This window comes from Phalacrocorax aristotelis, chromosome 3 (assembly GCF_949628215.1).
Source record: "Phalacrocorax aristotelis chromosome 3, bGulAri2.1, whole genome shotgun sequence".
In the NCBI taxonomy this organism is placed as follows: Eukaryota; Metazoa; Chordata; class Aves; order Suliformes; family Phalacrocoracidae; genus Phalacrocorax; species Phalacrocorax aristotelis.
In genome coordinates this window covers 18,822,301-18,849,784 of record NC_134278.1, presented here as the reverse complement: position 1 = coordinate 18,849,784, position 27,484 = coordinate 18,822,301, and the positions used below count along the sequence as shown (strand labels likewise).

Sequence of the window (27,484 nt, the reverse complement as noted above, 5' to 3'; positions counted from 1 at the left end):
AAATTCTGTCATATAAAACTCTTGGAGAATTTTTAAAAATAACTAAAAAGTGCAAGAAGTTTTGTTTGCACAAATGAAAGTATTCCTTTGTACTTCAGGAAACACCGAGACTTTACAAATAGTGTTTATTGTCCAGTAAGGGCTGGATTCACTGAATTTAACAGAACTATTGAGAGGTTTAATATTATGTCTCTCTGTGTGTGCTTTACTGGTCTAACACCCCAGATGCTCTGAGGACTGTAGTATCGGGATCTTTGCAGGATCACATCCTAAAGCTAGGTCTGCACTAGCAAATCAGTAAATTATCAAAGCACTAAATTTACTGGGGTAATAATAAAAGAAACACGCTTTGGCCTGTCCTTTGCCCTGAGGATGACTGACAGAAAGAAAACTTTGTGTTAGCAAATGATGGCCTCAAAAATGGGTTGGCCACAGGTAAACAGGGATACTCCAGGGGCTGACTATGCTTGGGACTGTGTGGCGGAGGCCAGTGGCCACAAGCCAGCTCTGTGTTATGGGCTGACCTCACAGTCTTACACAAGGGCCACGCTCCAAAGATGCAGAAAACCAGCTGTATCTACCAAGATATAGCCTAAATTTCTCGATCTACGTGGAATTATTTGGAGCTTCAGGTCTTTTAAGCAGTGAAACCAAAATCCTGACCTCTTGTGGCCATCAGACTACCCAGCAAAACAGTTTGTAATGAATGAAGCAGGTGATGCTCTTGCTGGGCGTGTGACGGCAGGTGTTCATGTATTCTGGCTGCTTGTCTCCCAGACCTGCCTGCATTTCAGCAGCCAGTGACAAACCTCTACATTTTTTATAAATGTAAATCAAACTAATAGTGCAGTCTTCTAAAAAGACACTGTGGGCAGAAATGTTGCAGAAATGCCACAGAAATGAGAAGTATGATTGTGCACATTAACATCCTGCACGTGGCACACAAACACTTGCAGTACTTCAATTCTAACAAAGACATGAGAAAAGGACATGTTGGTTTGGTCTGCCTTGCTTTGCTGTTCTGTTAGTCTGCCTAAGTAGCTTTGGGTTGAAGAAAAACATGGACCATGAATATGTACTGCAGTTATGTAATTAATAATTTCTGATGCTGCTCATTGCATATATATTACCAGCACTCTTTTAAATACAAACCTACACTTTCAAGAACTCGGCATCAAAAACCAGGCAGTCTGGCTTCATGTGCAAGTTTGCATAAGCAGAAAAGGCTTTTAGTGGCATTCCTCAGGCCAAGTGGTCTCTTGACCGGAAAAGCTAAGGTGGCAAAACATTTGTCACTATTTGTATCCTGATCATCCATGTGCAGTGATGCTCCCTATACGCGAATTTCCTTTATCCAGGACTGAATATCTGAATGCTTCGTAATTTCTAAAATAAGTGGAACAACCATATATTTCCAGTCTGCATGTATGGTAAATCCCAAGACTACTGTTATACAAATAATACACCAAATACAATAGTGTCTATTACTAGTATGTATAAATGCATTATATTACTAGCATATACTCACAGAGATTAAGCAGTGCATGAATAAAGCGTATTTTTAGAAGTTTTTCTCTCTATCACCTTGCATACACAGATTGGATACAGAAACTGCAGTACTGAGTACATTTTTATTTACAAGACAGATTAATTGATAATTCCACTTGCTTAACAAAGGAAAGTAAATAAAAAGAGTGTTTTAAATCAAATCTACATTTTAGTTATGTTCTTTCTGGATCTGCAGTTCATTTCTGACCCCACAAAGGCTTATCCACATGTTTAGTTTTACACTTACGCGTAACAATAGCGAAACTGAAGTATATAAAAATAAGACTTTGGAGAGCTGCTGTAGCCTGCTTTCACATTCAACATGTCCAAAAACCCACACGAGAAAGAAATGGTGAAGAGAAAAGGTATAATCATTCACATTGCTCAGATTCTCTGCGGTTTTCCACTTCACATTCTCTCAAAAGAACAGAAATTCACGTTAACTAAGCTATTAATAGGATATAGAAAAGGTCTGTAGAAATAAATTTTAGCAGTCATTTATCAAATGTTTTTAATTTCAGGTTTTCCTCAGGTGTGTGTTTCTAATATGTCAGCATCCTCCTGTTTCCCTCTGAAATGAATTGATATTTCAGTTGCATATGTTGACAGGCTTCGACTTTATTACTTAGAGGCCTAGATGCTTATTGGCCCTCAGTTATGACACTTTTTTTCACAGGATGCACATCACAGCAGCGGCTGCTCATCCTCTAGTCCAGTAAACAACACTGTGCCACTGGATTCTCTGTTCCTCAATGTTATGATCATTTAATTGTTTGCTGCTGGATGACGTTTCAGGCTCTCCTTGGGCACCTAACGCTTCTGCTGCAGTCCAGTAAATTCTGGCACACAACAGATGTGGGAACAGGGTCTCCTGGTGATGAAGATGCAACACGATACCGTCTTGAAATGTCACAGTGTCAGAGAGCACTCTGAGGTACTTTGTACCTGACTGTAGTGTGTCTGTGGCTTCACTAAGAAAGCTGAACAACGCGGGAATGGTATTTTGCCTTATACAGAAAAGTCCCAGTAGGCAATGGCAATGGTAAATCAGATAACCTGCCTGGACTGCTGTTGACAGAAGAAAGAAGATTCTTCTGTGGGATGAAAGACATCACAGTGGATTTTCAGGTAGCAAGAATAGAGGGACAATGAAAAGTATCTTTTAAGTGCTATTACACATAAATTGCTTTCACAAAGCACAGTGTTTTTTAATTAGTTGTAGCACTGTATTGAGAACCTCTTCCTTGGAGGGGCTGGCATCGACTTCTTGGCACGCAGGATTCACCATCCTTCTGTATGACTCTTCAACCCTATTTAAAAACCAAACAAGATAAATGAAAGTACAAATTGCAGGGACATGAAATGCCACTAGTCATGCATCTTGGAAGAAAGTCTTCACATCACAGAATGAAATCTACAGCAAAGAGCAATAAACCGTTAGTAACTATTACAATACGAACCTCAAAGTGAATAGTTTCCTTGACATGATTCCCAGAGCTCTATCTATATTCACATGGCATGGCTTTAAAGTATGTCTTTCTTTACAGCTTAGCACTGGATACTGTGCAGTACAGCAGCACAGTGGACAGCTGCTTCTAACACCTGATTTAATTTACTCAGAGCCTGCTAAGGTGTCTCTGAACTATAAGGCATGGCATTGTGTAGGTGTGCTCACTGACTGATCTCAGCTTTGAGTCACTGGAGAACTAGATTACAAAGTTCACGTGTTGTTTACCCTTTCCTCTGATCCACTTTGCTAACCAAATGAATACTGGAATGAAATACAGGATGAAAACCTCTTTGCTTAGACTATAAGCCTTCTCATAACGCAGAACTCTCCCACATTTAGTCTATGAGGATGTGAATGAGAAAGTGAGTATAATTTTCTGTGTTCCCACAAGAATTAATAATGCCAAACATTCAGGACACAAGTCATAACAGGAATCAAGCAAGATTCTGAATGTTCTCACATCCAGGCTGACATCTTCACTGAACTCCCCAGACAAGTGCAAAACAACCAGAGCATCAGGCCCAGCCAGCATGGCTTCAAGAAAGGCAGGTCCTGCCTGACTAACCTGATCTCCTTCTATGACCAGGTGACCCGCCTAGTGGATGAGGGAAAGGCTGTGGATGTTGTCTACCTGGACTTCAGTAAAGCCTCTGACACTGTCTCCCACAGTATCCTCCTAGAGAAGCTGGCGACTCATGGCTTGGATAGGTGTGCTCTTCACTGGGTAAAAAAATGGCTGGATGTCCAAGACCCAGAGAGTTGAGGTGAATGGAGCTAAATCCAGTTGGCAGACAGTCACGAGCGGGGTTCTCCAGGGCTCAATTTTGGGCCAGTCTTGTTTAATATCTTTATCAATGATCGTGATGAGGGGATCAAGTGACCCTCAGTAAGCCTGCAGACGACATCAAGTTGGGTGGGAGCGTTGATCTGCTCATGGGTATGAAAGATCTGCAGAGGGATCTGAACAGGCTGCACCAATGGGCTGAGGACAATTGTATGAGGTTTAACAAGGCTCAGTGCTGAGTCCTGCACTTTGGTCACAACAACCCCTTGCAACGCTACAGGCCTGGGGAAGAGTGGCTGGAGAGCTGCCTGGAGGAGAAGGACCTGTGGGTGCTGGCTGACAGCCAGCTGAACATGAGCCAGCTGTGTGCCCAGGTGGCCAAGAAGGCCAACAGCATCCAGGCTTGTATCAGGAAGAGTGCGGCCAGCAGGAGCAGGGAGGTGATTGTGCCCCTGTACTCAGCACTGGTGAGGCCACACCTCGAATCCTGTGTTCAGTTTTGGGCCCCTCAGTATAAAAAGGACATTGAGTTGCTGGAGCGTGTCCAGAGAAGGGCAACAAAGCTGGGAAGGGTCTGGAAAGCAGGTCTTATTGGAGAGGTTGAGGGAACTGGGGTTGTTTATTCTGGAGAAGAGGAGGCTGAGGGGAGACCTTATCGCGCTCTACAACTACCTGGAAGGAGGTTGTAGTGAGGTGGGTGTTGGTCTCTTCTCCCAAGTAACAAGTGATAGAACGAGAGCAAATGGCTTCAAGCTGCGTCAGGGGTTGTTTAGACTGGAGATTAGAAAAAATGTCATTACTGAAAGGCTTGTCAGGGATTGGAAGAGGCTGCCCTGAGGAGTGATGGTTTCACCATCCCTGGAGGTATTTAAAAGACATGTAGACGTGCCACTTCAGGGCATGGTTTAGGAGGCATGGTAGTTTTGGGTTGATGGTTGGACTTGATGATCCTAGAGGTCTTTTCCAACCTTATTCTATGATTCTATAATTCGATAATTAACAAGTAGAAAGAACCAAAGGCTTTCTGGCAGGAATAAGAAGCAACAAAATTGAAACATGAAAGATTCTTAAGTGGCAGCATGTTTCCTTGGCTCACTCTCATCCCTCTGCAGGTCCCCCTACATGTACTGCATGTCCACACACAGCTTCTGGCAGAATAAAGCAATGGATATTTTTAAGGTATATCATAATCAGAAATGCTAAAACCCTGGAGGTAGAATTTAGGTTTGCAATTTGTAGATAGGGACACCAAAATTCAGGTCTCTATACTAAGGTAACTACATGAGCACTAGATATTTAATTTTCCACTGTAGACAATGATGATCTAACCAATACATTTGGCGGAGCCTAGACAGCAATTCAGGGCACCCTGAAGGAGGATACTCAGGGTGCAATTCCATTGCCTGAGCAGATGTACCTAGTACTGCTTGAGATGCACTGGAGTATCTCATTTAGCTTCCAGTTGCTGGTCCAGAAAGGGTCTACAGGTTCTGCATCACATCTGCCAGCCTCACGCAGATGTCTCAGATCATATCAAATGGCTCTAGATACTTACACTTAGGTCACTGGGCTCCAAGCGGGTGGTGAGCTGAATAATTTCAAAGGTTCCATTGAGTATATTGACTATATTGGGACCTGAAACACTTAGCACAACTAAAGACATCTACAACAGGAGATCTAAATTTTGTTCTTCTAATCTGGAGCTCAATTCCAGACTTTTCTGGGGAAGAAGTGTTTCAACTTCTTGCTTCCCAGTTCTGGAAATTTTAAGTCTCTCTCCTTCATGACCTCAATAAGAAAGGTGCTACAATACAAGAAGCAAGTAGCAAAATACAAGTATTTTAACTCCAAGGTCCTTTGCAGGACAACAAAGTTCTTCACCTGCAGCTTTCAAACATTTTCAGTCAGAAGAGAGAGAATTTACCCTCCTCAGCCACAAACTCTTTCCAACAAAAACCCCAACCCAAAAGCTTAGACATAGGAAGTCCTTCTCCCAGTAATGTGAGTGGGACATTTTGCTGCTGATCCCATGGGAGCCAAGACTGCCTCCATCCTCTTATTCCTTGTTAGGGTGTACCTTTGGCGAAACAAGCTGTTAGCTTCCAACTCAGCTTCCTCCTTTGTTTTCTCCAGCCCCCGACACCGAAGCCTCTGAACTCGTTCCTCAGGGTCAACAGTCAGGAGGAGAACAAGATCAGGTTTAAGTAGATCCTCAGGCCACTGGTAGACCTCATCATGAACTGGTGGAAGATCCTGGACTTTCCCATTTATTTCAGTGGCAATTGTGTAAGCAGCTGTGCTGTGCCAGTATCTGTCAGGAAAATACAAAAAGGAGAGAGAAATTTTAAAGAGGATACTAACTCTTCAGTAATATAGGAGACAAGTGTCAATATAATGACAAGTGCAATAATGACTAGGTAGGTGACAATGTGGTTTTGAAGGGAACTGTAAAGAACAATTCTCTGCTATCCATTTTTTCTTAACAGTGATAATACTCAATGCAATATTCAGTATTACTGTGAATCATTAATTAAAACATATGGCAGAAGCTACACATTAAGCAAAGAGTGTTCCAGACAACAAAAGAAAGTATTCTCATATAATAAGAGAGGTCAAACGAAGAGTTGCATTATATATCCAAAGACAATACTCAAAGTCTCATTTTTGTGATTCCCATCCTACTTCATGTGATAGATTTGGTAGAGAACACACAAACTTCAGCTACATGTGAATGAAGATGGTCTTTATTAATGGTTATGCATTTCACTTGCATTTAATATACCCACCACTATGAGGCACTGTATTTTCTATATTTGTATTTTCGATATTTCAGTGGTTTTGAGGCTGGTTAAAAATGGCACTCACACATATGCAAACAACTTCTGTGTATGTGTGCTGTAGGGAGAGGTTAGAGTACATCTACTGAAACAAGCTAGGGGTTTCAAAGTACATCTAGACTTTCTTTATTAAGAGTAATACTGAAAGCTGCCTACGCTGTTAGTGAAAACAAGAAACGACAAAAACATACATATACATGACATATAAGAGGACTTCTTAAATATACAAACCTGTCTATGATCACAGGTGCCTGAGTGGATGCTTTTGCTATTTCTGAAGCAAGAATGTAGTTGCCTGCAGCATAAAATGCTCTTTTAATGGGTGCTGGCTCGTCATCAAATATTGTCCTCCACTGGCTGATGCAGGCTGGTGGAGACCTTAGAAGAATGCCATTCAGGGTATCCTTGACAGACTGGGTTACAGTGGTTTTGCCTGCATTTTGTTTACAGTAGGAAACATTTGTTACATTACATATCAGATTCAACTGAGTTTTAAAAACTGAAAAATGCTTCTATATGTTCACCCGGAGCACATGTTCTGACACCTGACTATGTAACCTGAGTATCTTGTGGTAAGGTTTTCAGTGGAAAATGATTATGATTCCTGGCTCCAGGAATTATTACTCCACTTCCTCCTCTCAGGGCCTTCCTCCGCTCCCTCTTCCCAGCTTTCTGTCTTCACTCCTTTAAATACATTAAACACATGGCAATTTCTCTATCCATTTACAGTACTTTCCTATGTCACAATTCATGTGGATATTGCAACACCGTCACCCAATAAATTCTTTTTAGAGGGCCTTTTCAGTTCTCTTTAACCAAAAATACAGAAAAAAAAAAAAAAGTTATTCAGAGGCAACTAATATTTCTCTCTGAGACAAACTGCTGCCAGTTCCCCAGACTATCACTGGTTTAGTTCATTTATGTGAAAACTCTCTGGTAAAAGTATGTTTCTGTTAAAAGGAAGTTCCATGTAAACATGAGAAGAAACTTCTTTCCTGTGAGGGTGACAGAGCAGGGGCACAGGCTGCCCAGAGAGGCTGTGGAGTCTCCTTCCCTGGAGACGTTCAAATCCCGCTTGGACGCGTTCCTGTGCCCCCTGCTCTGGGTGTCCCTGCTCAAGCAGGGGGGTTGGACAAGATGATCTCCAGAGGTCCCTTCCAACCCCTGCCGTTCTCTGATTCTGTGACTCATCATCTGCACAAGAAATTTAATTTCCAGTACTCCACTCTTGGTATTCTTTCATTTATACCAACAAGGAATTCACCCGCTAAATGAAAATCAGCATAGACTGTTTGATCTTTTACAAATAAGAGAAGACAGACTGGGATTTATATTACTAATTCTTTCAAATCTGTGACAGGTTTCCAGGATTTTTTCTGAATTTTTAAGCCTCACGCCTGGCTGAAAGCCATAGCGGTTGCTTTCCAACAATTTCTCATCTGCAGCTCTTCAACCACACATTGCTCTTACCTGTGGCATCCAGCCCCTCAAAAACCACGACGGGAAAACTTCCCTTCTTCTGGTGCTCAGGGCATTTCTCCAGCAGGTCGAGTACGGCCCCAGCCTCCGGGAGCCGCGCTGCGCACTGCAAGGAGAGCTGTCACCCTCTGCTCCCGCCGCCCGCACAGGCTGCCCTCGCATCACCCCGCGCAGCTGGAAGTCCCGAACACCGCGCCCCGCGGTCCCGCAGCCCCGGCGGCCCCGCAGCCCCGGCGGCCCCGCAGCCCCGCAGCCCCGCAGCCCCGGCGGCCCCGCAGCCCCGGCGGTCCCGCAGCCCCGCAGCCCCAGCGGCCCCGCAGCCCCGCAGCCCCGCAGCCCCGGCGGCCCCGCAGCCCCGGCGGTCCCGCAGCCCCGGCGGTCCCGCAGCCCCGCAGCCCCAGCGGCCCCGCAGCCCCGGCGGCCCCGCAGCCCCGGCGGTCCCGCAGCCCCAGCGGCCCCGCAGCCCCGCAGCCCCGCAGCCCCGGCGGCCCCGCAACCCCGCAGCCCCGGCGGCCCCGCAACCCCGCAGCCCCGGCGGCCCCGCAGCCCCGCAGCCCCGGCGGCCCCGCAACCCCGCAGCCTCGGCGGCCCCGCAGCCCCAGCGGCCCCGCAGCCTCGGCGGCCCCGGCGGTCCCGCAGCCCCGCAGCCCCAGCGGCCCCGCAGCCCCGCAGCCCCGCAGCCCCGGCGGCCCCGCAGCCCCGGCGGTCCCGCAGCCCCGGCGGTCCCGCAGCCCCGCAGCCCCAGCGGCCCCGCAGCCCCGGCGGCCCCGCAGCCCCGGCGGTCCCGCAGCCCCAGCGGCCCCGCAGCCCCGCAGCCCCGCAGCCCCGGCGGCCCCGCAACCCCGCAGCCCCGGCGGCCCCGCAACCCCGCAGCCCCGGCGGCCCCGCAGCCCCGCAGCCCCGGCGGCCCCGCAACCCCGCAGCCTCGGCGGCCCCGCAGCCCCAGCGGCCCCGCAGCCTCGGCGGCCCCGGCGGTCCCGCAGCCCCGCAGCCCCAGCGGCCCCGCAGCCCCGCAGCCCCGCAGCCCCGGCGGCCCCGCAGCCCCGGCGGTCCCGCAGCCCCGGCGGTCCCGCAGCCCCGCAGCCCCAGCGGCCCCGCAGCCCCGGCGGCCCCGCAGCCCCGGCGGTCCCGCAGCCCCAGCGGCCCCGCAGCCCCGCAGCCCCGCAGCCCCGGCGGCCCCGCAACCCCGCAGCCCCGGCGGCCCCGCAACCCCGCAGCCTCGGCGGCCCCGCAGCCCCAGCGGCCCCGCAGCCTCGGCGGCCCCGGCGGTCCCGCAGCCCCGCAGCCCCAGCGGCCCCGCAGCCCCGCAGCCCCGCAGCCCCGGCGGCCCCGCAGCCCCGGCGGTCCCGCAGCCCCGGCGGTCCCGCAGCCCCGCAGCCCCAGCGGCCCCGCAGCCCCGGCGGCCCCGCAGCCCCGGCGGTCCCGCAGCCCCAGCGGCCCCGCAGCCCCGCAGCCCCGCAGCCCCGGCGGCCCCGCAACCCCGCAGCCCCGGCGGCCCCGCAACCCCGCAGCCCCGGCGGCCCCGCAGCCCCGGCGGTCCCGCAGCCCCGCAGCCCCAGCGGCCCCGCAGCCCCGCAGCCCCAGCGGCCCCGCAGCCTCGGCGGCCCCGCAGCCCCGCAGCCCCGCAGCCCCGGCGGCCCCGCAGCCCCGGCGGTCCCGCAGCCCCGCAGCCCCGGCGGTCCCGCAGCCCCGCAGCCCCGGCGGCCCCGCAGCCCCGGCGGTCCCGCAGCCCCGCAGCCCCGGCGGCCCCGCAACCCCGCAGCCTCGGCGGCCCCTCACCTCCCTCAGGCGGTCGCGGACGGCGGAGGCGGCGGGCGGGAGGGCGCGGCGGAGGGGCCGGGGGCCCGGCGACCCCGGGGAGCAGCACCGCAGCATCGCCGCCCGGAGCCAGCGGGAAACGAAACTGACCCGCCGGCCGGGAAAGCGCCTGGCTGCGGGTCAAAGCCCGGCAGGGGAGCGCTGCGCCTCGCAGGGGAGGGTTTTCTGCCTCCCCGCCTCCCGCTGTCGCGGCACTGGAGTGGATGGGCTTGGGCCCCGCGGGAAATGGCTCTGTGCATGGATGGAGTGGAAATGAAAGTGAAAACTGTGGGCTTGGCCTCGCGATCTGGTCTGCCCGCTCCCCCCACTCCCCACCCTCCACCCCACCCCAGAAAAAAGGGTCACATTCCCACGGACTCCAGTGGCTGAATCCTGGCGGTCTCCAGAATAAAAAATAACCCAAAGCACAAATACACTCTGCTGCTCGGAGTGGGCCAAATTGATAAGCAAACCATAAAACGAGTTGAACTGGTTTGCTGTGTGGCAGTGCCCAAGCTCTGCAACGAGCTGCCAGGGCATACCTCTTAACTTAATTCTGTTACTCAGTGCCTTGATAACAAGACTAACGGGCTCAAATAATTTGGGAAGCAAAATGGACTTTTACAAGCCTGCAGTGTTTTCATGACTTTCTGATGGTCAATTTCAGCTTCATCAGCTCAGGGGCAGGAAGCAGCAGCCCTGCAAATATTTGTAAGTCAGTTTCATGCCAGCTGCTGTGAGCAATGTTGCCCAAAATGTGGATGTTGAGTTTTCAAAACAAGTAGCTTGAGATGTAAGAGAACCTGCGCCTCTGCAGAATCCTATTTCTCCCTTTCAATACAAGCCAGTACACTCTACCAGAAACTCCTCAGAAACTTGCTGTCTTCCTCTGGTCAGCTCAAACATGCTGTCCAAGTGTCTTCTGCTTAGCATATCTGCAGGGAGAGGGAAGCAGCTGGTAGGCTGTGTCGGTCAGCTAGAGATCAGCTATACTAGCTGGAAACGGCCCATGCTGAGGAAGCTGGTGGAAGGCTGGGCCAGAATGGGAACTGGGAATGCAGCCTTGGAGGCTCTTCAGTAGCCTCAGCAGCAGGTACTGAACTAGCTTTTTCAGGTGCAATCTGTCTTTTTTCATACCTGAGAACTCCTGTGTCATTCCACATCACTCAAACACATGGCTATGGTTCCTGGATATGGATGCCAGAAGATACAGGGCAAAACATGGTTCGTTATATAGTAAGCAAAGAGATGGCAATTTTAAGAACATAATAATATGCACTACTGAGTCAGACTAGTGGCTCTTCACATCCAATTATTTTGTCTCCAGCTCTGGAAGAATGACATGCCGTGCATGGCTTATCCGTGGTCCCTTCCCCTAGCCCTTGTGCTTCTCCAGCATCCACTGTCATTGGATAAGGAATGTTAGACAGCACATCCTCACCTCTTCGTTTCAGCACCTATTTATGGACCCTTGTTCCATAAATCTGTCTAAAACCCTTGTTCACTCTGTGATTGAGTCTACCTCCATGAACTCCTGGGGTATCAAATTCCAGCAATGCAAAACCTGTTGCATATAAACAATTTTATTTTATTTGTTTTAAACTCATATCCTATGTGTTTCAACAGTTGCCCCTTCTAATAATATTGCTGACTTTGGTGAATAACAGTTCAACATTTACCTGAAGGTGATAAATATCACCTTCATGGTTTTGTAAATCTCACTCAGATTTTCCCCTCAGCTTGTTCATGTGAGAAATGAGAGCTTCAATCTCTTGTAAGGCAACTGCTTCACCCCCTTGATCATTTAGGTGCAGGGATAACTTCTTTAACTCCATAAGGTCCTGCTGACATGTAGAGACCTGAACTGTACCACTAGTCAGGATATGGCTATACATACCAATGTTTCACAGAAAAGCAAAATAATGTCACCCCCCTTGTTCTCAGTACCTTTCTGGGTGGTACTGAGCTTTTTGTTGACAATGACAGCCACTGATTTCAGAGGGGTAGCAACAGTGACTCTGAGATCTCTTTCCTGAGATGTATGTGTCACTACTGAGCTCAGTATTAGGTATACAAGGTTTCGATTATTTTTTATGATGTTCATTGCCTTACCTTTATCTACACTGAAGCTTATCTGCTACTTTTCTTTTCATTCATTTTTTTTTGAAGTCCAGTTGGCCTGCAGCCTAGTTTCGTTTCCAAAGTGTTTGAAAAGCTGGCCATGTTTCTCACTGACATGTCTGGCTCCTTGCTCTTCTGTTCTTGTTTTCCTGATGCCACGGTTGCCTTTCTCCTCCCTGCTGACTAAATGGAAAAAGCTTACTTTCGTTTTCCATTTTCCCCTCCCACTGCATTGATATAAACTTTTTTACAAGCATTTCTGAGCCAAGTTGGTGGTGCTTCCTTCTTCATTTGTAATAGGCTTGTAAGGTCATTGGTAATAGGCATATATGCCTGCCCTCCTGGCTAATTACTTAAAAGTATCTTCTTGCAAGATTTTAGGTCTTTCCCATCAGATTATACACAAACAATTCAGGTTAAAATATAGGAAAAGAGAGTTGCCTTTTGTGTACAAAACAGACCTTTGTATTTAAAGTCACTGTAGAGAGTATGAATCTGTTTTGACATTAACTTATAGTAAGTATTTTTCTGTTTCTTCACAAGGACCTTAATCATTTTGTGTTCAGTATATATGAAATTATGTTGAAGAGCAAATGTGCTAAGTATGTGAAAAACACAGTTTTGGAGCCTCTGCACATCTTTGAGGGCCCACTGTAGTTATGAGGAAGAGATACAGACACAACAAGAATCCGTATAACCATTTTAAAACTTTTGGAAGTGGAAAAAGAGGAAAAAACCCTGAAAATTAATCAGCCTGGAACTTTAAAAATATATCTAACTGCACCACCCTGTAATGTAGATAAACAGCTGTCTGAGACACAAGGCAGGAATTACTTAAGTTGAAGGCCCATGAAATGTGTAGCTACATAACATACACACAAATAGAATATAGGGGTTTCATGCAGAATAAAGTTCAAAGGGCACCAGTAAAGGGCCCTCCAATAAAGTTAAAGGTCTGTGGATAAGATCATAAGAACAAAGAAGTTAGTATAGTGTCAGGCCAAGAGATCCTCCTCTTCTCCCCATGACAGTGGCCAGTGCCAGATGTTTGGAGAGTATGGAAAGGACACAGAAGGATCCTTTTCCCAACATCTTGTCCCAGATTCTAGGAGTCATCTGTTCAAATGCTTCCTGCGCTGGAGATCACACACACACCAGTAAGGAACCATAGCAGACTTCTTTCAAATGTGCCTAATCTGTGTCTGTATTTACATTCTGTGTTTTATATGTGTTTCATAACTCGATTGCATGTGGGTTTTAACTTTCTATTTGGTAACTTCAGTGGCACCCCTTGGTTTCATGCATCCTGAGGAGGAATGAGTCACTGCAAGTACAAGGTCCTTCACAGAATCCCATTTATGGTGCTGCAGATGCAATGGGGGAGATAATTTCCAGCTGGGAGTGGAGTAAGGAGTAATACATTTATCAAATGCTAGAAACTACATCTGCCATCGTGTCACTTGCCTGGTTGTCCTTGGGCCATTTCTGGTCCTCACAGTTGACGTAACAGCTCCTCCTTTAACCTTATTTATGTTACTGGTTCATGTTAGTAATTTGCTTTCTATACAAGATACTGTATGACTGGAACTGCAAACTAGCCACGCTGGAGAAAGCAACCTCTTCAGTTACATAAATAAAAATACATTATTTAGATTAATATCTCATTGTTCTAAATTTTTGCTTTTCCAGCAACTAGGAAGCACAACAGCATTATCCATGTTTATCCAGTTGGATTCTTCCATGCTAGTTCTGGACCTATGTACCACCCAGTACACCATTACTACTATTATTCAATAATTTTTGAAAAGTTTATGTTGAAAATGTTTTTTGGTGCAGATTTGCAGAACTGAAAAATTTTGAGTACTGGGACTCCATCATCCCACCGTAGGATGACTTCTATAGGAAAGTAAGGGAAGGAATCAGACATCGTACTGCTTTCAAAGAACATCATGACTTCCTGAGCCTCTTCTAGAAGGCCCCAGGACTGAAAATCTCACTACAGCTCTTGCTTGCAACTTTCCTTGTAGATTCAAAGCTAGTGCATAAATACGCACATTTGTTTTTTCTCTTAGGTCTCACCATAGAGCACGGTCATGTGCATGTCTGTCTTGTGGCTGCTAGGACTTGCACGCCTGTAAGGGGCATGCCCAGTCTGGGCTTACTTTGTGGGGCTTTTCTGTAATGCAAAGAGTGTTATCTGAAAACATACTTAGTTGAGGCAAAAAATAGAGAGCTTTTATAATTGCCATTTTCTAAGAAAGCATAGATAAAATTAGAGAAAACAGGAAGTCTTGCATAAGCTTCAGTGTTAGGTTCTCTGCATATTTTGTTTTTTGAAACACAGCTCTTCCCCTTCAAAGAAAAACAGTTCAATGGTAATGGTAATGTTTGATTTTATTGAGTCATTAAGCAACACGCTTCTCACATGCTTTTGGAGTGTTTGTGTATCAAATATAAGTCTTGTGTTGAGAGAAACTGGTAATCATCGAGGATTTTTTGCCGATTTTGGAAATGAAGTATTTTGAACCTAATTTTCCTATCCAGCTGAGGCACTAGGCAATGAGCTCAGGGCTGAAGGTACATGTGCTGGTTTTGGTTGGGATAGAGTTAATTTTCTTCATAGCAGTTAGTACGGGACTATGGTTTGGATTTGTGCTGGAAACAGTGATGATGATAGATGTTTTCATTACTGCTGAGCAGTGCTTACACAGAGTCAAGGCCTTTTCTGCCTCTCACCCCACCCCACCAGCGAGTGGGCTGGGGGTGCACAAGTAGCTGGGAGGGGGCACAGCTGGGACAGCTGACCCCAACTGACCAAAGGGATGTCTCACACCATATGGCGTCATGCTCAGCAATAGAAAGCTGGGGGAAGAAGAAGGAAGGGGGGACATTCAGGCTGATGGCATTTGTCTTCCCAAATAACCCTTATGCATGACAGAGCCCTGCTTCCCTGGGGATGGCTGAACACCTGCCTGCTCATGGGAAGTAGTGAATTAATTCCTTGTTTTATTTTGCTTGTGCACATGGCTTTTGCTTTACCTATTGAACTCTCTTCATCTCAACCCATGAGTTTTCCCACTTTTACCCTTCCGATTCTCTCCCCCGTTCCATTGTGTGGGGAGTGAGTGAGCCACTGTGTGGTGCTTAGTTGCCAGCTGGGTTTAAACCACGACAGTCCTTTTTGGCACTCAGCATGGTGATTGAAGGGTTTGAATTAAGGACAAGCTTGAGTGGAATGTGCTAGATCAAATTTATAGCTGTCATTACTGTTCAGCTATTAATTGGCAGGCTCCTGTGCTTTCCATGGGGCTTCCTTGCCTTACTATATATTAGAGTCTAGTGCTCCCTAGTAGCTGCCTTTTGCTTTTGCTGCTTGATGTACTGCTTGTCATCTTGCTCTGCTGTGCCTGGGAACATTTGATAACAGCCATGGCGATGCCCTAGGCTGATAGATGGCCAGAGCAGCACTGCTGTTTCCGTGCTGCTGTACTGGACACGCTGGAACTCTGGTGTGAACTCGAGTCGAAGGGACTGTGCTTAGTTGCTGGCTGGGGTTAAACCATGACACTGCAATAGGTCTAGGTCACTGTGCCAGCCTCAGTGGATCTTTTGTGATGCCCAAACATTCAGATCAGGGAAGTTTCTGAGACAAGGTGAGCTAAGTGATAATTTGTCACCTGCAATAAGATCTCTATGCAAAGCTAAATGCAGAGAATGTGAGCTTGGTGGCATACTCAGACACAAAACAGAGTATTTCTTCAGATGCACAATTTGAATTGTTGTGATTGCCTTTAAGATCTTGAGCTTACCACAAGTATTGTCAGTAAAAGTACTCCTTATATCTGCATTGGCTCAACTTGACATGAACAAAAAATAGAAGGTGAGAAAGGAATTTTATTTGGGGCCAGAGAAGAGATAAAATGGGATAGAGTTCCTAACATGAAGCAGAAAGGATGTATGGAGCAAGGGGGAAACAGAGCATACCAAACTTATCCAAATTCATTGAAACACTGAAACAGCCAAGGAGTAACTTCAATGTCAGGTTTCAGTCTAAACTTCATTGTCTTGTCATCCTCCTTTTGCAATTTCATTTTCAAGTTTTGATCAACAAACCCTTTAATAAAAAATCCTGCTTTCAACCTTAAGCTTGTGTCTTACATAAACCTCAAGGAACTGGAAGGGCACATGGATAATTCCTGCTATAGTAACTCACTGAAATAGTGTCTGCTGACAAGCTCAGAGAGACAATTTTGGAAAGCCTCAGGAACTGAGATGTTTCCCATCATGCTGCAGCAGTACCTTTGTGAGGTGGCATTACTGGGGCTAGACACAGCAAGAAGCCTCCCAACCTGCCCTACTGGCATGAATTTGTTCCTGCAAAAAATAGCTGGTAGAGATAACAATAAATACTGACTGAAGGGGAAAACCTAAAGCCCTGTTACTCACTGATCCAGACACTACGGAGCCAGTAGATCACCTCCAGGAAAGTGAAGGAAAGGTGATGGGAACTTAAGAATAGAAATGACAGTACTAATTAATATAAAGGAAACACTTTTTATTCACAAGCAGGTTCTGTTTCCCATTAAAATTTGCAAACAGGATGAAGCCGGTTCTCCTATCCCTTTTTCAATGGAAAAAAAAAAAAGAAGTCAACATGAGGGCAAGACTGTCCTGCTACATTAGCAGTTCTGGCAGGTCAGTGGAAGTGACCGAAGCTCTAATTTCAGCCTGCCATAGAAAACATGCAGTTGGGAGCTGTTGAGATTTAAGTATCGCTCCATACCTTGGCAGCAGTGTCCAAGAATGAGGACAGACTGACTGAAGGCAGTGGAGGCTGAAAAGCTGTGGAGGACATCCTGGTGTGTCTAGACACACTGGAGGACTGCAGAGAGTAACTGGTGCTATGATGGAGGTGCTCTGCTCTGGCAATAGCTGTTGTGCCACTGAGGAATTGAGGAACATGGGAACTGGCAGCTTGGTGCCAGTCTCTCCTGGTGCTGCTATGAGGGGGGCAGCCATCTGCCCCACCAATGTGTCATCTCAAGCAGCTGCCAACTTTTCCTGCTGTTAAGGCTAACCCTATATTCAACGTGGTGCAGGAGTTTTGCTTGAGGTGCTTTAGGTGGTATTGGACACCAAGAATTAAAGAACCTTCAAGTATTTTCATAAATCTGAAGTAATCAGGCTCCCTAACCTGGAGTCCTCTGCAATGCAAACCTGTGTAAACTTCCAGGAGCTCATGGCTGTCTCTGAGAAGGATGGAGCGCAGTTACACAAGCTCAGCTTTTCCTCTGCTTCACGGGTCACATCCTTTTTCACCAGAAGAATTGAAGCCCCCACATATCAAAAGGCGTCCTCAGATGCTCAACGTGCTCTAACGTAGAGGTGCTACCAACCCCGGGCAGCCGGCGGGGCTCGGGGTGGCCCACCAGGGCCCAGAAGTGGGTCTGGAGGGTGGGGGGTGGGGGCGGGGGCTCGGGGGGAGGGCTGGGGTGGGAGAAGCGAAACAGCAAGCTAGAGTAAGCTCGGTGCCAAGTTTCCCTTCTGCGAGAAAGGAAAACGAAACCCAGCGCCGCGGCGGGGAGGGACGGGACGGGATGGGACGGAGGGGGCAGTCGCGCTTTTAAATACCGAGCGCCGGGCGCCTCGCTGCAGCTTGCGAGCCGAGCCGAGCCGAGCCGAGCCGACCTGAATCGAACCGAACCGAGCTGACCTGAGCTGAGTCTAACCGAGCCGAGCCCAGCCCAGCCCAGCTGACCTGCGTCGAACCGAACCGACCCGAGCTGAGCCGAGCCATGACCCTGGGCGTGCTGGGCCGGCTGCCGCTGGCGGTGGCGCGGGCGGTGCTGGCGGCGCTGCGGGGGCGGCTGGGCGCCCTGTGCTGGAGCCTGGCTCCCTTCGCCCTGTCCCTGCCCCTGCCCGGCTGGCGGCGGGTCTCGGCCCCCAGCCCCGCCGCCCCGGCGGGCCCCCGGCGGGAGCAGGAGTGGGACGACGCGTCCCCGACGCCCACCAGCGTCAATTACCACTTCACCCGGCAGTGCAACTACAAGTGCGGCTTCTGCTTCCACACGGCCAAGACCTCCTTCGTGCTGCCCCTGGAGGAGGCCAAGCGGGGGCTGGCAATGCTCAAGGAGGCAGGTGAGTGCGGGGGGAGCCGGGGCCGCGGGGTGCGCGGCGGCCGCGTCCCAGCAAGACCGAGGGGCGTCGGAGAAGGTATCCCTGTAACCACGGCCGGGGTCCCCCTTCCTATCGCTGCAGTCAGTCGGTCACTGACAGCCTGTGGAAGGAGCGGGCAATAGGGCAGGCAGAAGTTCACAGCATCTTTCTTTGGTCCTTTTCTAGGAATGGAGAAAATAAATTTCTCAGGAGGGGAACCGTTTCTTCAGGACAGAGGCGAATTTGTAGGCAAACTGGTCCAGTTTTGCAAGCAGGAGCTGCAGCTACCAAGTGTCAGCATTGTTAGCAACGGCAGCTTGATTAGAGAGCGGTGGTTCAAGAAGTACGGTAAGGAAAACGCAGCGTGCCCAGAGGCGGGGGCGCACAGAGCCGCCGCGGGGCAGCCGCACCGCAAGACGGTTTTCGGTGCGAGTGGGAGGTTGTTTGTTAGTGGTTCGGCTACAGTAAACGCAAACCAAATGTAAATACCAGTGAAATATTTTTAATTATGTGTTGTGAACATAGGCGGCTTGTCCTGTTGTCTCCATATGCTGGACACACACATTCACACACACACAGAGAATATGTGTTTTGATGATGCCACTGCTGTGGCTTTTGTGGTTCATGTGATGACTTCACGGAACTGTATTTATATGGCACTTCGTGACAGACAACAAGGAAGCGAAAGAGGGCAGAGTCCTGGCAGCTTTTAACTGAAGGACTAAATATTAATCAATTTTTTTTAAACTTGTTTTCAGGTGAATATTTAGACATTCTGGCAATTTCATGTGACAGTTTTGATGAGAGTGTCAATGTTTTAATTGGCCGTGGTCAAGGAAAGAAGAACCATGTGGAAAATCTGCATAAACTGAGGCAGTGGTGCCGAGAGTATTCTGTTGCTTTCAAAATAAATTCAGTGATCAACAGATTTAACGTTGAGGAAGATATGACCGAGGAGATCAAGGCACTCAACCCTGTGCGCTGGAAGGTAAGAAAGTTGTGTATACCACAGGTTTCCTCAGGGGAAAGCAGTGGTGAAGTTCTGGAGTTGTCTGAACCTCTAATGACATCAGTTGGATCTCCAGCTCCAGCTCAGACCAGCATTAGCGGACTTCCTGTCAGCACTGTATGATATATGTTTCAGCATGCATAGATCTAGGTTTTTTACGATATTAAAAGTAAGATGGAAAGTCTTTAACTTTTGAAAATGTGTCATGGTGTCGAGAAAATGAGGAAAAGTTAGTGTACGGTGATACATCAGAGTCAATATATCAGCAATATGTAAATGTACATTAATGTTCTATTATAGAGTATTAGTGGTTAGTGTGCATATATTGTATTTTCTACTGGAAGTGTATAAAATACGTTTTGTTATCAGTTTGAAAATGGGTAGAGATAATGTGACTTATAAATATGGGAGAACTTGCGGAATAATTTCTCATTATTTGCTTCATGAAAATTGGTGTACATGCATGACTTCCCATTAAAAAAAATCACTGTGAAATCTTGGTCCTACTAAGGGAGTGTAAGGAAAATATGACATACATTTTAATATTTTATCAGGGTTCCTGGTCTACTTTCTTACTGGGGTTACAGAGCACATTGATGGCAAAGGCACCTTTGTTCCCCTCAAAGTCTGAATGTAATTGAGGACCTGGCCATTAGAAGGAGGCCTGTTAAATAGATAAGCTATTGCATTTTGTTTCTGGGGAGTCTTCTCTATCTTTTCTGTGACCATGTGAAGATAGTTAAACTTACGGTCACAAATCAGGTTAAAATCTTCAAAAATACAGATTGACTCAATAGTCTGCATTGTACATAGTTCTTACTGGCGTTTATAATACAGCCATACTATTTGAGGTTCAAACAAAAGTTAACTTGAGCTTTGACCAGAGCAGCTAAGATTTCTGTGGAAACATGGTCATGAACCACAACTTTATAATTACATTTAAAACTAGGTAATGTTAATTTGCCCATGCCCTTTGTATAGTATTCACTTATCACAATTTGTGTCAGTGTGGCTCCACTGACAGAAAAACTAAAGACATCGCTACTGAGACAACTGAAGGTTTTTGTCATGGTGACAGTCTCTTATACTCAAGGCAAGTGAAAACATCAAATCTTTACCAGGTGCCTTTTGTCTTCAGGTATTCCAGTGCCTGCTCATCGAAGGGGAGAACACTGGTGAGGATGCTTTGAGAGAAGCAGAGAAATTTGTTATCAGCGATGAAGACTTTGAACAGTTCCTGGATCGCCACAAAGATGTCTCCTGTTTGGTACCAGAATCTAATCAGAAGGTAAAGTTGAAACTCACCTTTTGTAACTCTATTTTGAAACCAAGTTGGAAAGATGGAAAAGAACTAGGAGCTTCCATGGCAATTAACACTTTCCCTCTTTGTATTGGTTTAGAAGAGATACAGTACAAATTTGTCAGGAACTGGTTTTGTTATAGTGGAAGCCAAGGTTTTAAATTTTCTTTAAGACATTTTATTGAGCACAACATTATTAACAGAAGAGTAGAAACTCATTGATCCCAGTCCTGTGGAAACCACCAGGAGTCTTCTCACAGCATCAAGTGGACCTGGCTGAATGACAGAGCTCAGAGAGTCATGATCAACAGGGCAGAATCTGGTTGGAGGCCTGTCACTAGTGGTGTTCCCCAGGGGTCTGTGCTGGGTCCAGCCCTGTTCAACATATTCATCAATGACCTGGACGAAGGGATAGAGTGTAACCTCAGAAAGTTCACTGATGATACCAAGCTGGGAGGAGTGGCTGATATGCCACAAGGCTGTGCTGCCATCCAGCAAGGACTGGACAGGCTGGAGAGCTGGGCCGGGGGGAACCTCATGAAATTCAACAGAAGGAAGTGCAAGGTCCTGCATCTGGGGAGGAACAACCCCCTGCACCACTACAATTGGGGGCTGACCTGCTAGAAAGCAGCTTTGCTGAGAAGGACCTGGGAGTGCTGGTGGACAACAAGCTGACCATGAGCCAGCGATGTGCCCTTGTGGCCAAGAAGGCCAACAATATTCTGGGCTGCATTAAAAGGAGTGTGGCCAGCAGATCAAGAGAGGTTATCCTCCCCCTCTACTCTGCCCTAGTGAGGCCACATCTGGAGTGCTGTGTCCAGTTCTGGGCCTCCCAGTTTAAGAAGGACAGGGAACTGCTTGAGCAAGTCCAGAGGAGAGCTACCAAGATGATCAGGGGACTGAAGCATATTCCTTATGAGGAAAGGCTGAGAAACTTGGGTTCGTTCAGCCTGGAGAAGAGAAGACTGAGGGGGGATCTCATCAATACTTATAAATATCTAAAGGGTGGGTGTCAAGAGGATGGGACCAGACTCTTTTCAATAGTGCCCAATGACAGGACAAGGGGCAATGGGCACAAGTTGGAACATGGGAAGTTCCACCTCAAGATGAGAAAAAACTTTTTTCCTGTGAGGGTGACAGAGCAGTGGAACAGGCTGCCCAGGGAGGTTGTGGAGTCTCCTTCCCTGGGGACATTCAAATCCCTCCTGGATGTGTTCCTGTTCCCCCTGCTCTAGGTGTCCCTGCTCAATGAGGGGGGTGGACAAGATAATCTCCAGAGGTCCCTTCCAACCCCTACCACTCTGTGATTCTGTGATCTGTGACCTCTGCTCAGAGAGGTGGATGTATGAAGTACCAGCACGGAAACTGGAGAAATTGAGTTTTAGACAGCTGAGTGGTGACCTCTAAACAATAATTAGGACCTTTGGAATTGAATAGCTCTTCCCCACCAGGGCACAAGATCCTGAAAAAGGTGAATGTTAATGTAAGCACACTTTATACTCTAAGCGTAGTTTCCTAATAGGGATTCACTATGATATGCTATGGCAGTGTCATTGATCTACATGAAGTAAGATATTATCCCAGTCAGCATTATATTGGGTATTGAGCAACAAGTACTAGTATTTTTGCCTGACACATATTACTAGGTACTCCCGTCTGCAATGAAGTCACATTTTTAACATTGTCTATATCTGAACTCCTTTGGACTGCGCTTTCAGGCTCTTTATTCACAACGAGACTCCTTGTGCTACTGCAGAGCTCAGCAGTTAACTTGATGAGCTGCCATCCAGCTTCTGTTAGCTGCAGTAAAGTGCCTATGGGTGGAGCTCAGGATCTTTTTGTAAGATGCCTACAGACCCTATACATGGCATGAGGAGAGTTAGAAGACCCACTGTTAAGCAAGTTTATGAATTGAGTGAGGAGATACCAAGTTGAACCATGTTTACAAATGCCTTAAATCTCCCATCTTGCCTTCCTTTTCCTCTCCACAGATTAATACTCTCCATTCACAGTTTTTTTTTTAATGTGTAGAGAGCTCAAGTAAGCGGACTGGGTTGCCTCTACTATGAAGAAATAGAAGTGCAGTCTATTGGTTAAGGCATTCAGTGGGAGAGAGCACTCATCAGAGATGAGAATCAAAACTGTTTCTACATTTTTTTTCCCATGTAAGAAGTCCTACGAAAAAAAGAGTAGACTTCCCTTAGTAGGTTTGGTTCTAGAAGACTCTTTCTGATTTCTATTGAACCTCTGTGAAAGATGGGCACCAAACTGATCAGATTCTTGTTCTACACAGCAGCAAGCTCCAGCTACCTAGAGAATTTTAGGGAGGGTCATGTAGGGGATGCCCAGTTAGCTGGGCAAACATGTCTTATTTCAGCTGTTGGCCTATTTCCTGGTGCAGACCTGAGAGCTTTTTGAGCTGGGAGAACACCTTTGAGCTGGGAGAACACCTTTGTCTCTTGGAGTGAAACACCCCAGCTTAAATGGTCATGTCATTTGTTTGGAAAATGACATGATCGTTCCAGTATGCAAAACAGTGTAAGTCCTGCTGATGTAGAAGTTAAGAGAAAACTTGGACATTATTTAAAACACCTTTATCCAGTTGGGCATCCACATTTCAGTTTGGCACTTGAGAGGTCGTATTTGAAGAATTACTTTGGTAATTCATGGTTTATTCATGCATTAAGTCATGCTAGTAATACTGTTGTTTATTTCTATAAATTTTATCGAAGCTCACTGAAATAGTGGGAAGACACTACCTGTTTCAAAGATTTGGATCAGGCTTTGAAGGAATAGTTGTTTGTTTTGTCCTTGGTTTTTCACTAGAATGGAATTTTGGTTTGTATATTAATTTAGTTTTTTCTTTTCATCTGTTGCAGATGAGGGATTCATATCTCATTCTGGATGAATACGTAAGTCTTTGTTTGATACTTGGTATTTGTATGCTAATACATGTATATATACAACAGTGATAACCAATTCTACTTACTGTGTATTCTATAAAATAATTTCACCATGTAGTACAAGGAATAGATGTATTTTTTTCCCATTAAACATATTGTGAACTTGAATATATGTATAGCCTAAGGAGGAGTTACCATCAAGTTGCATGCATGGTCGTTGTATCCGGGATCTTGAAGTGTAGTTGTGTATCTTTGCAGGATGTCTTTGCTGTTTTTATCTAATTGAAAGATACAGAAATCCTGAAAGTTAAGTTTCAAAGAGCCTACTTAGGTTACATGTAACTGAAGACCAAATATTTAATTTTCAGGAACTATGGAATGGCTTTGTTCCTGCTGAGATGTGTCAGTGTGTCTAACTGTGAGCTTCTGAGCCTTCTAAGGACTAGAGTGAAACTGTTCATGCGCTTACATAGGCTTTTGTGAGATTGCACTGCAACTTATTTCACTCTGTAGAAAAATTCAGCTTTTACAAATTGACTTTCTAACGTCTTATCTATTGATGTTCCAGATGCGGTTTCTAAACTGTAGAAATGGACGGAAAGAGCCTTCCAAGTCTATCCTAGATGTTGGTGTAGAAGCAGCGATAAAATTCAGCGGATTTGATGAGAAGATGTTCCTGAAAAGAGGAGGGAAGTATGTGTGGAGTAAAGCAGACATGAAACTGGACTGGTAACTCAATATACTGAGTTAGGGCAGGTGCATTATGTAAAAAGAAAAAGGATATGTATATATGGGTATGTATATATGTATGTAAGTACCTAATGTTTTTAACTACACTTGGTGTGTTGCACAGGTTGATGTGCAGTATAATACTATGTGTGAATGTGTTAAAAGCTTTTAGAATGTAGATTATGCTCTTATCTATGGTTTGGTTGAACATTACCAAATACCTACAGAGCCATCATATAAACAGATTTCTGAAATTGGCTTTCCGTTGCGTGAAGGACTTACAGGCGAACTGTTAAAGTAATGTTGCACAGGAAACAGCTTTAAGATAATACATACTGCACATGCCAGAAAATAAGCCAAAACCCACCCCAGTCTCTAATTCATTATAAACAGCTGTAATGGTGGATAAGTGGAAACTCTTCATAGGCAGCACCTTCCACCTCGTTCATACAGAAAGGTAGATAGCAGTTCCTCACTCGATCACAAGAGGGCCATCCGGCAGTCCTTTGGAAGGAGCCCTTGCCTTTTTCAGGGATAACAGTCAAAACCTAGGAATCATTATCTGTAGGAATATATTTAAAAGGAAATCAAGATGAAAAACTTGGCAGCTTTCGTTCTTTAATACTTAACTGTAAAAGCGTCCTTGTTCTCCCTCTCCTCCATATACACACAGTGTTTGCCAAAAAAAGTTGAGGGATGTAATTTTCTCTGAAAATATATTTTAAGTCATGAAAAAATATTATATTTGTCCTAAACCATAAAAGTGCATTTTACCCAATAGCGAGCAACTTCTTATTTCACGTTGGCAATGACCTTAGTCCTAACAAATATTTACAGTAAAAACAATATTTGCATTTTATTAATAACTTCCTCCATTTTCCTTTTATCTGCAAATAGTGACTTAATATTTTAAACATTTTTTCTGTCCCCTACATAGAGTTTTGATAAAGATTTATTCTGAAATTAATTAATACTATACAGCACACCTAACACACATCTTCTGTTGCATACTGTCTGCGTTATTTGCATGCTATTTATTTTGCTAAGCCATGGAATACAAACAACAAAGTTCATATAGCAAGTAGCCTTGTTTTAAATGTTGCTTGGCTCAGTAATTATTCTTACTTGCTGCTTACAAACAGGCAGGTATTAAGTGAAACTAATTGGGTTTTGTCATAGCTGTCTTTGATTTTAAGAGCTGGCAACATCAACATAAGATTGAGAAAAGTCTAAAACCTCTGCAAAAACAGTCGTCTAATATGCTGCCCTTGTTCTTGGTTTTCTGGCAATTTTTATGGCTTTATAATTACAGTTTTCCAAAATTAACTAGTCCCATCCTCCCCAAAGCTCTGCATGAAGGGCACGGGGATAAGCATTGCACAAAGCAGGAGTGAGCTGGCACTACTCATTCTTACTGTCCATTGAACTCAATGCCTGGACTGTCTCACACATTTAAATATTTGCAGCAGTTGGGAGCCAGCGTGCTTTAAATGTACTGTGTAGAGAAAATTACACCTTCTTTCCTTTTTCTGATAATGCTAGTCGATTTTTTTAAGGAGTTTTTCAAGACAAATGTTTTGCATTCATCTCCAAAGTTGAAGGGGAAAGTGCATAAGTAGGAGGTGCTACTTCTGAATAAAGGAAGGGGCATCTCTGAATATCCTGTGAAAATGTTTCCATTTATAATTAATTCAGTTTCTATTATTACTGTCCTATCTGTAATTGTACTGTCTCACTGGTGCTCTTTTGTCTCTTTGTATTTTGCATTTTGCAATCACAACACTTCCTAGACACTTACGTTTCAGTTTTTTTTTTTCTTGTATTAATACTAAGTGACATTTAAAATGTGGCCCACACACATTAACCCCACAGTCTTTTGGCAGCTGTTTCACTGACCTCAGTTGGAGTTCTGCCTGAGTAGCAACTACGGGCAGCGCAAATTTATGTAACTGTGGGGTTTGACTTCCTCTGCATTCCCATTGCTCAAATGTTAAATCGAGCATCTTCAGCATCTACGCTGCATGATAGAAAAGAAGCATTTTCCTTTGCTGCTGGCTCATTCCCAGCATGGGGAAAGATTCAGTGCATCAATGTACCACTAAACCTACCAGCTTGCCGCTTCTGCAGCAAATGCCAGCTGTATCACAGCACGCAGATGTGAAGGGTACAAACTCCCATTCAGATCCAGAAATCCTGCCATTCTTTGCTTTGCATTTTTCTCTGTAAATGGCTATTCTTTCCTTGCAAGAGATCCTCTGTGCCTACAGAGGAAGCTGCAGGATAAACTGGAGCTGAAAATGTGAAAATGAACTGAATAATATAAAGCCATTGAAGATGGATTTTATCAGAAGGTTTTAAGCTGTTATCTTCTTAAAATCTTAAGGATTTTGCATCGCCTCTTGCTACCATACATAATTAAGAAAAAGTTTCTGCTCTGTGTGATACCCTTTTCCAAAGGAAATGCCAGTCGTGTACATCGGAAATGAGGAATTTGACATAACACAGTTTGACAGACAATCATTGAAGTTAAAGAATAACTAGCTGTATTTTTATATGCAAAACTCATTTTTGTGTAAAATCTCGACATTTTTTTTTTTTTGGCCACAGCTTGATTAACCTAGTTTATTTTTTTTAAATCTATACACACAGTTCATGTTGGACTAAAAATGAACTTCAGGCTTTCATTCTGTAGATGGGCCTAACTTTCAGCACGGGACTAGAAAAATACTACTGAATTCAGCAGAACTACTCCCAAGCTTAGAGGTTACACGCACATTGTGAAGTGTGTACATGGTTACATGCGCACTCCTGAAGAGTCAGATTCAGTTTCAAGCCCTGTAAACACAGACATGCTTAATTGTGTTTTCACGTGCAATCTCAGTACGGCAGCTAAGCACTTGCTAGAGATGCTGAGTTGGGAAGGAACTTACGCTGTCGTTTACTAACATTGTGCAGCTGTTCATATTTGTAAAATTTGTAGAGAAGGAGCGTTTGGGAGAATGAGTTACTTCAGTTAAAGTCATCATGTAGTATACCCTGGGTAATGAATAGAACTGTCATTTAAGATGCATTTTAAGATGCCCTCTTTTTCAATGTGAAGGATGCTTGATATATTTGAATGTTACAAACGATTAAGTTTTAAATTATACTATCACATAGTTAGTGCTAAATATTTCACATGAGTATGTTGCACATTTCAATAAATGTTTCTATTTTCTTAAGTTTGCCTGTAATTTCTTTTTTTTTTGTTGTTTTTGTTTTTTTTTTTTTTGTTAAATATAACCCAGAACCATAATTGCAGAACGTGTGAC

The 27,484-nt window shown here is 45.7% G+C and overlaps 2 protein-coding genes across 3 annotated transcripts; one reads left to right on the top strand and one right to left on the bottom strand.

The window, feature by feature from the left end:
• Nucleotides 1–1,617: 1,617 nt before the first annotated feature.
• CMPK2 (cytidine/uridine monophosphate kinase 2) lies at nucleotides 1,618–12,235 on the bottom strand. Of its 2 annotated transcripts, XM_075086880.1 has the most exons (7): nucleotides 12,068–12,235; nucleotides 10,814–11,142; nucleotides 9,938–10,207; nucleotides 8,150–8,264; nucleotides 6,911–7,112; nucleotides 5,920–6,153; nucleotides 1,618–2,858 (listed from the first exon to the last, which is right to left on the bottom strand). In XM_075086880.1, the coding sequence occupies exons 3-7, from the start codon at nucleotides 10,031–10,033 to the stop codon at nucleotides 2,738–2,740; spliced, it is 768 nt and encodes a 255-aa protein (XP_074942981.1). In that variant the 5' UTR covers nucleotides 10,034–10,207; nucleotides 10,814–11,142; nucleotides 12,068–12,235; the 3' UTR covers nucleotides 1,618–2,737. The 2 variants fall into 2 exon arrangements, with proteins under 2 accessions (XP_074942981.1, XP_074942982.1); XM_075086881.1 differs by lacking the exon at nucleotides 10,814–11,142.
• Nucleotides 12,236–17,679: 5,444 nt separating this feature from the next.
• On the top strand, nucleotides 17,680–27,394 carry RSAD2 (radical S-adenosyl methionine domain containing 2). The gene is made up of 6 exons (XM_075086879.1): nucleotides 17,680–18,214; nucleotides 18,419–18,580; nucleotides 18,991–19,220; nucleotides 20,380–20,529; nucleotides 23,421–23,453; nucleotides 24,013–27,394. Exons 1-6 carry the CDS (start codon nucleotides 17,872–17,874, stop codon nucleotides 24,175–24,177), a joined length of 1,083 nt encoding a protein of 360 aa, XP_074942980.1. The 5' UTR covers nucleotides 17,680–17,871; the 3' UTR covers nucleotides 24,178–27,394.
• Nucleotides 27,395–27,484: the final 90 nt, after the last annotated feature.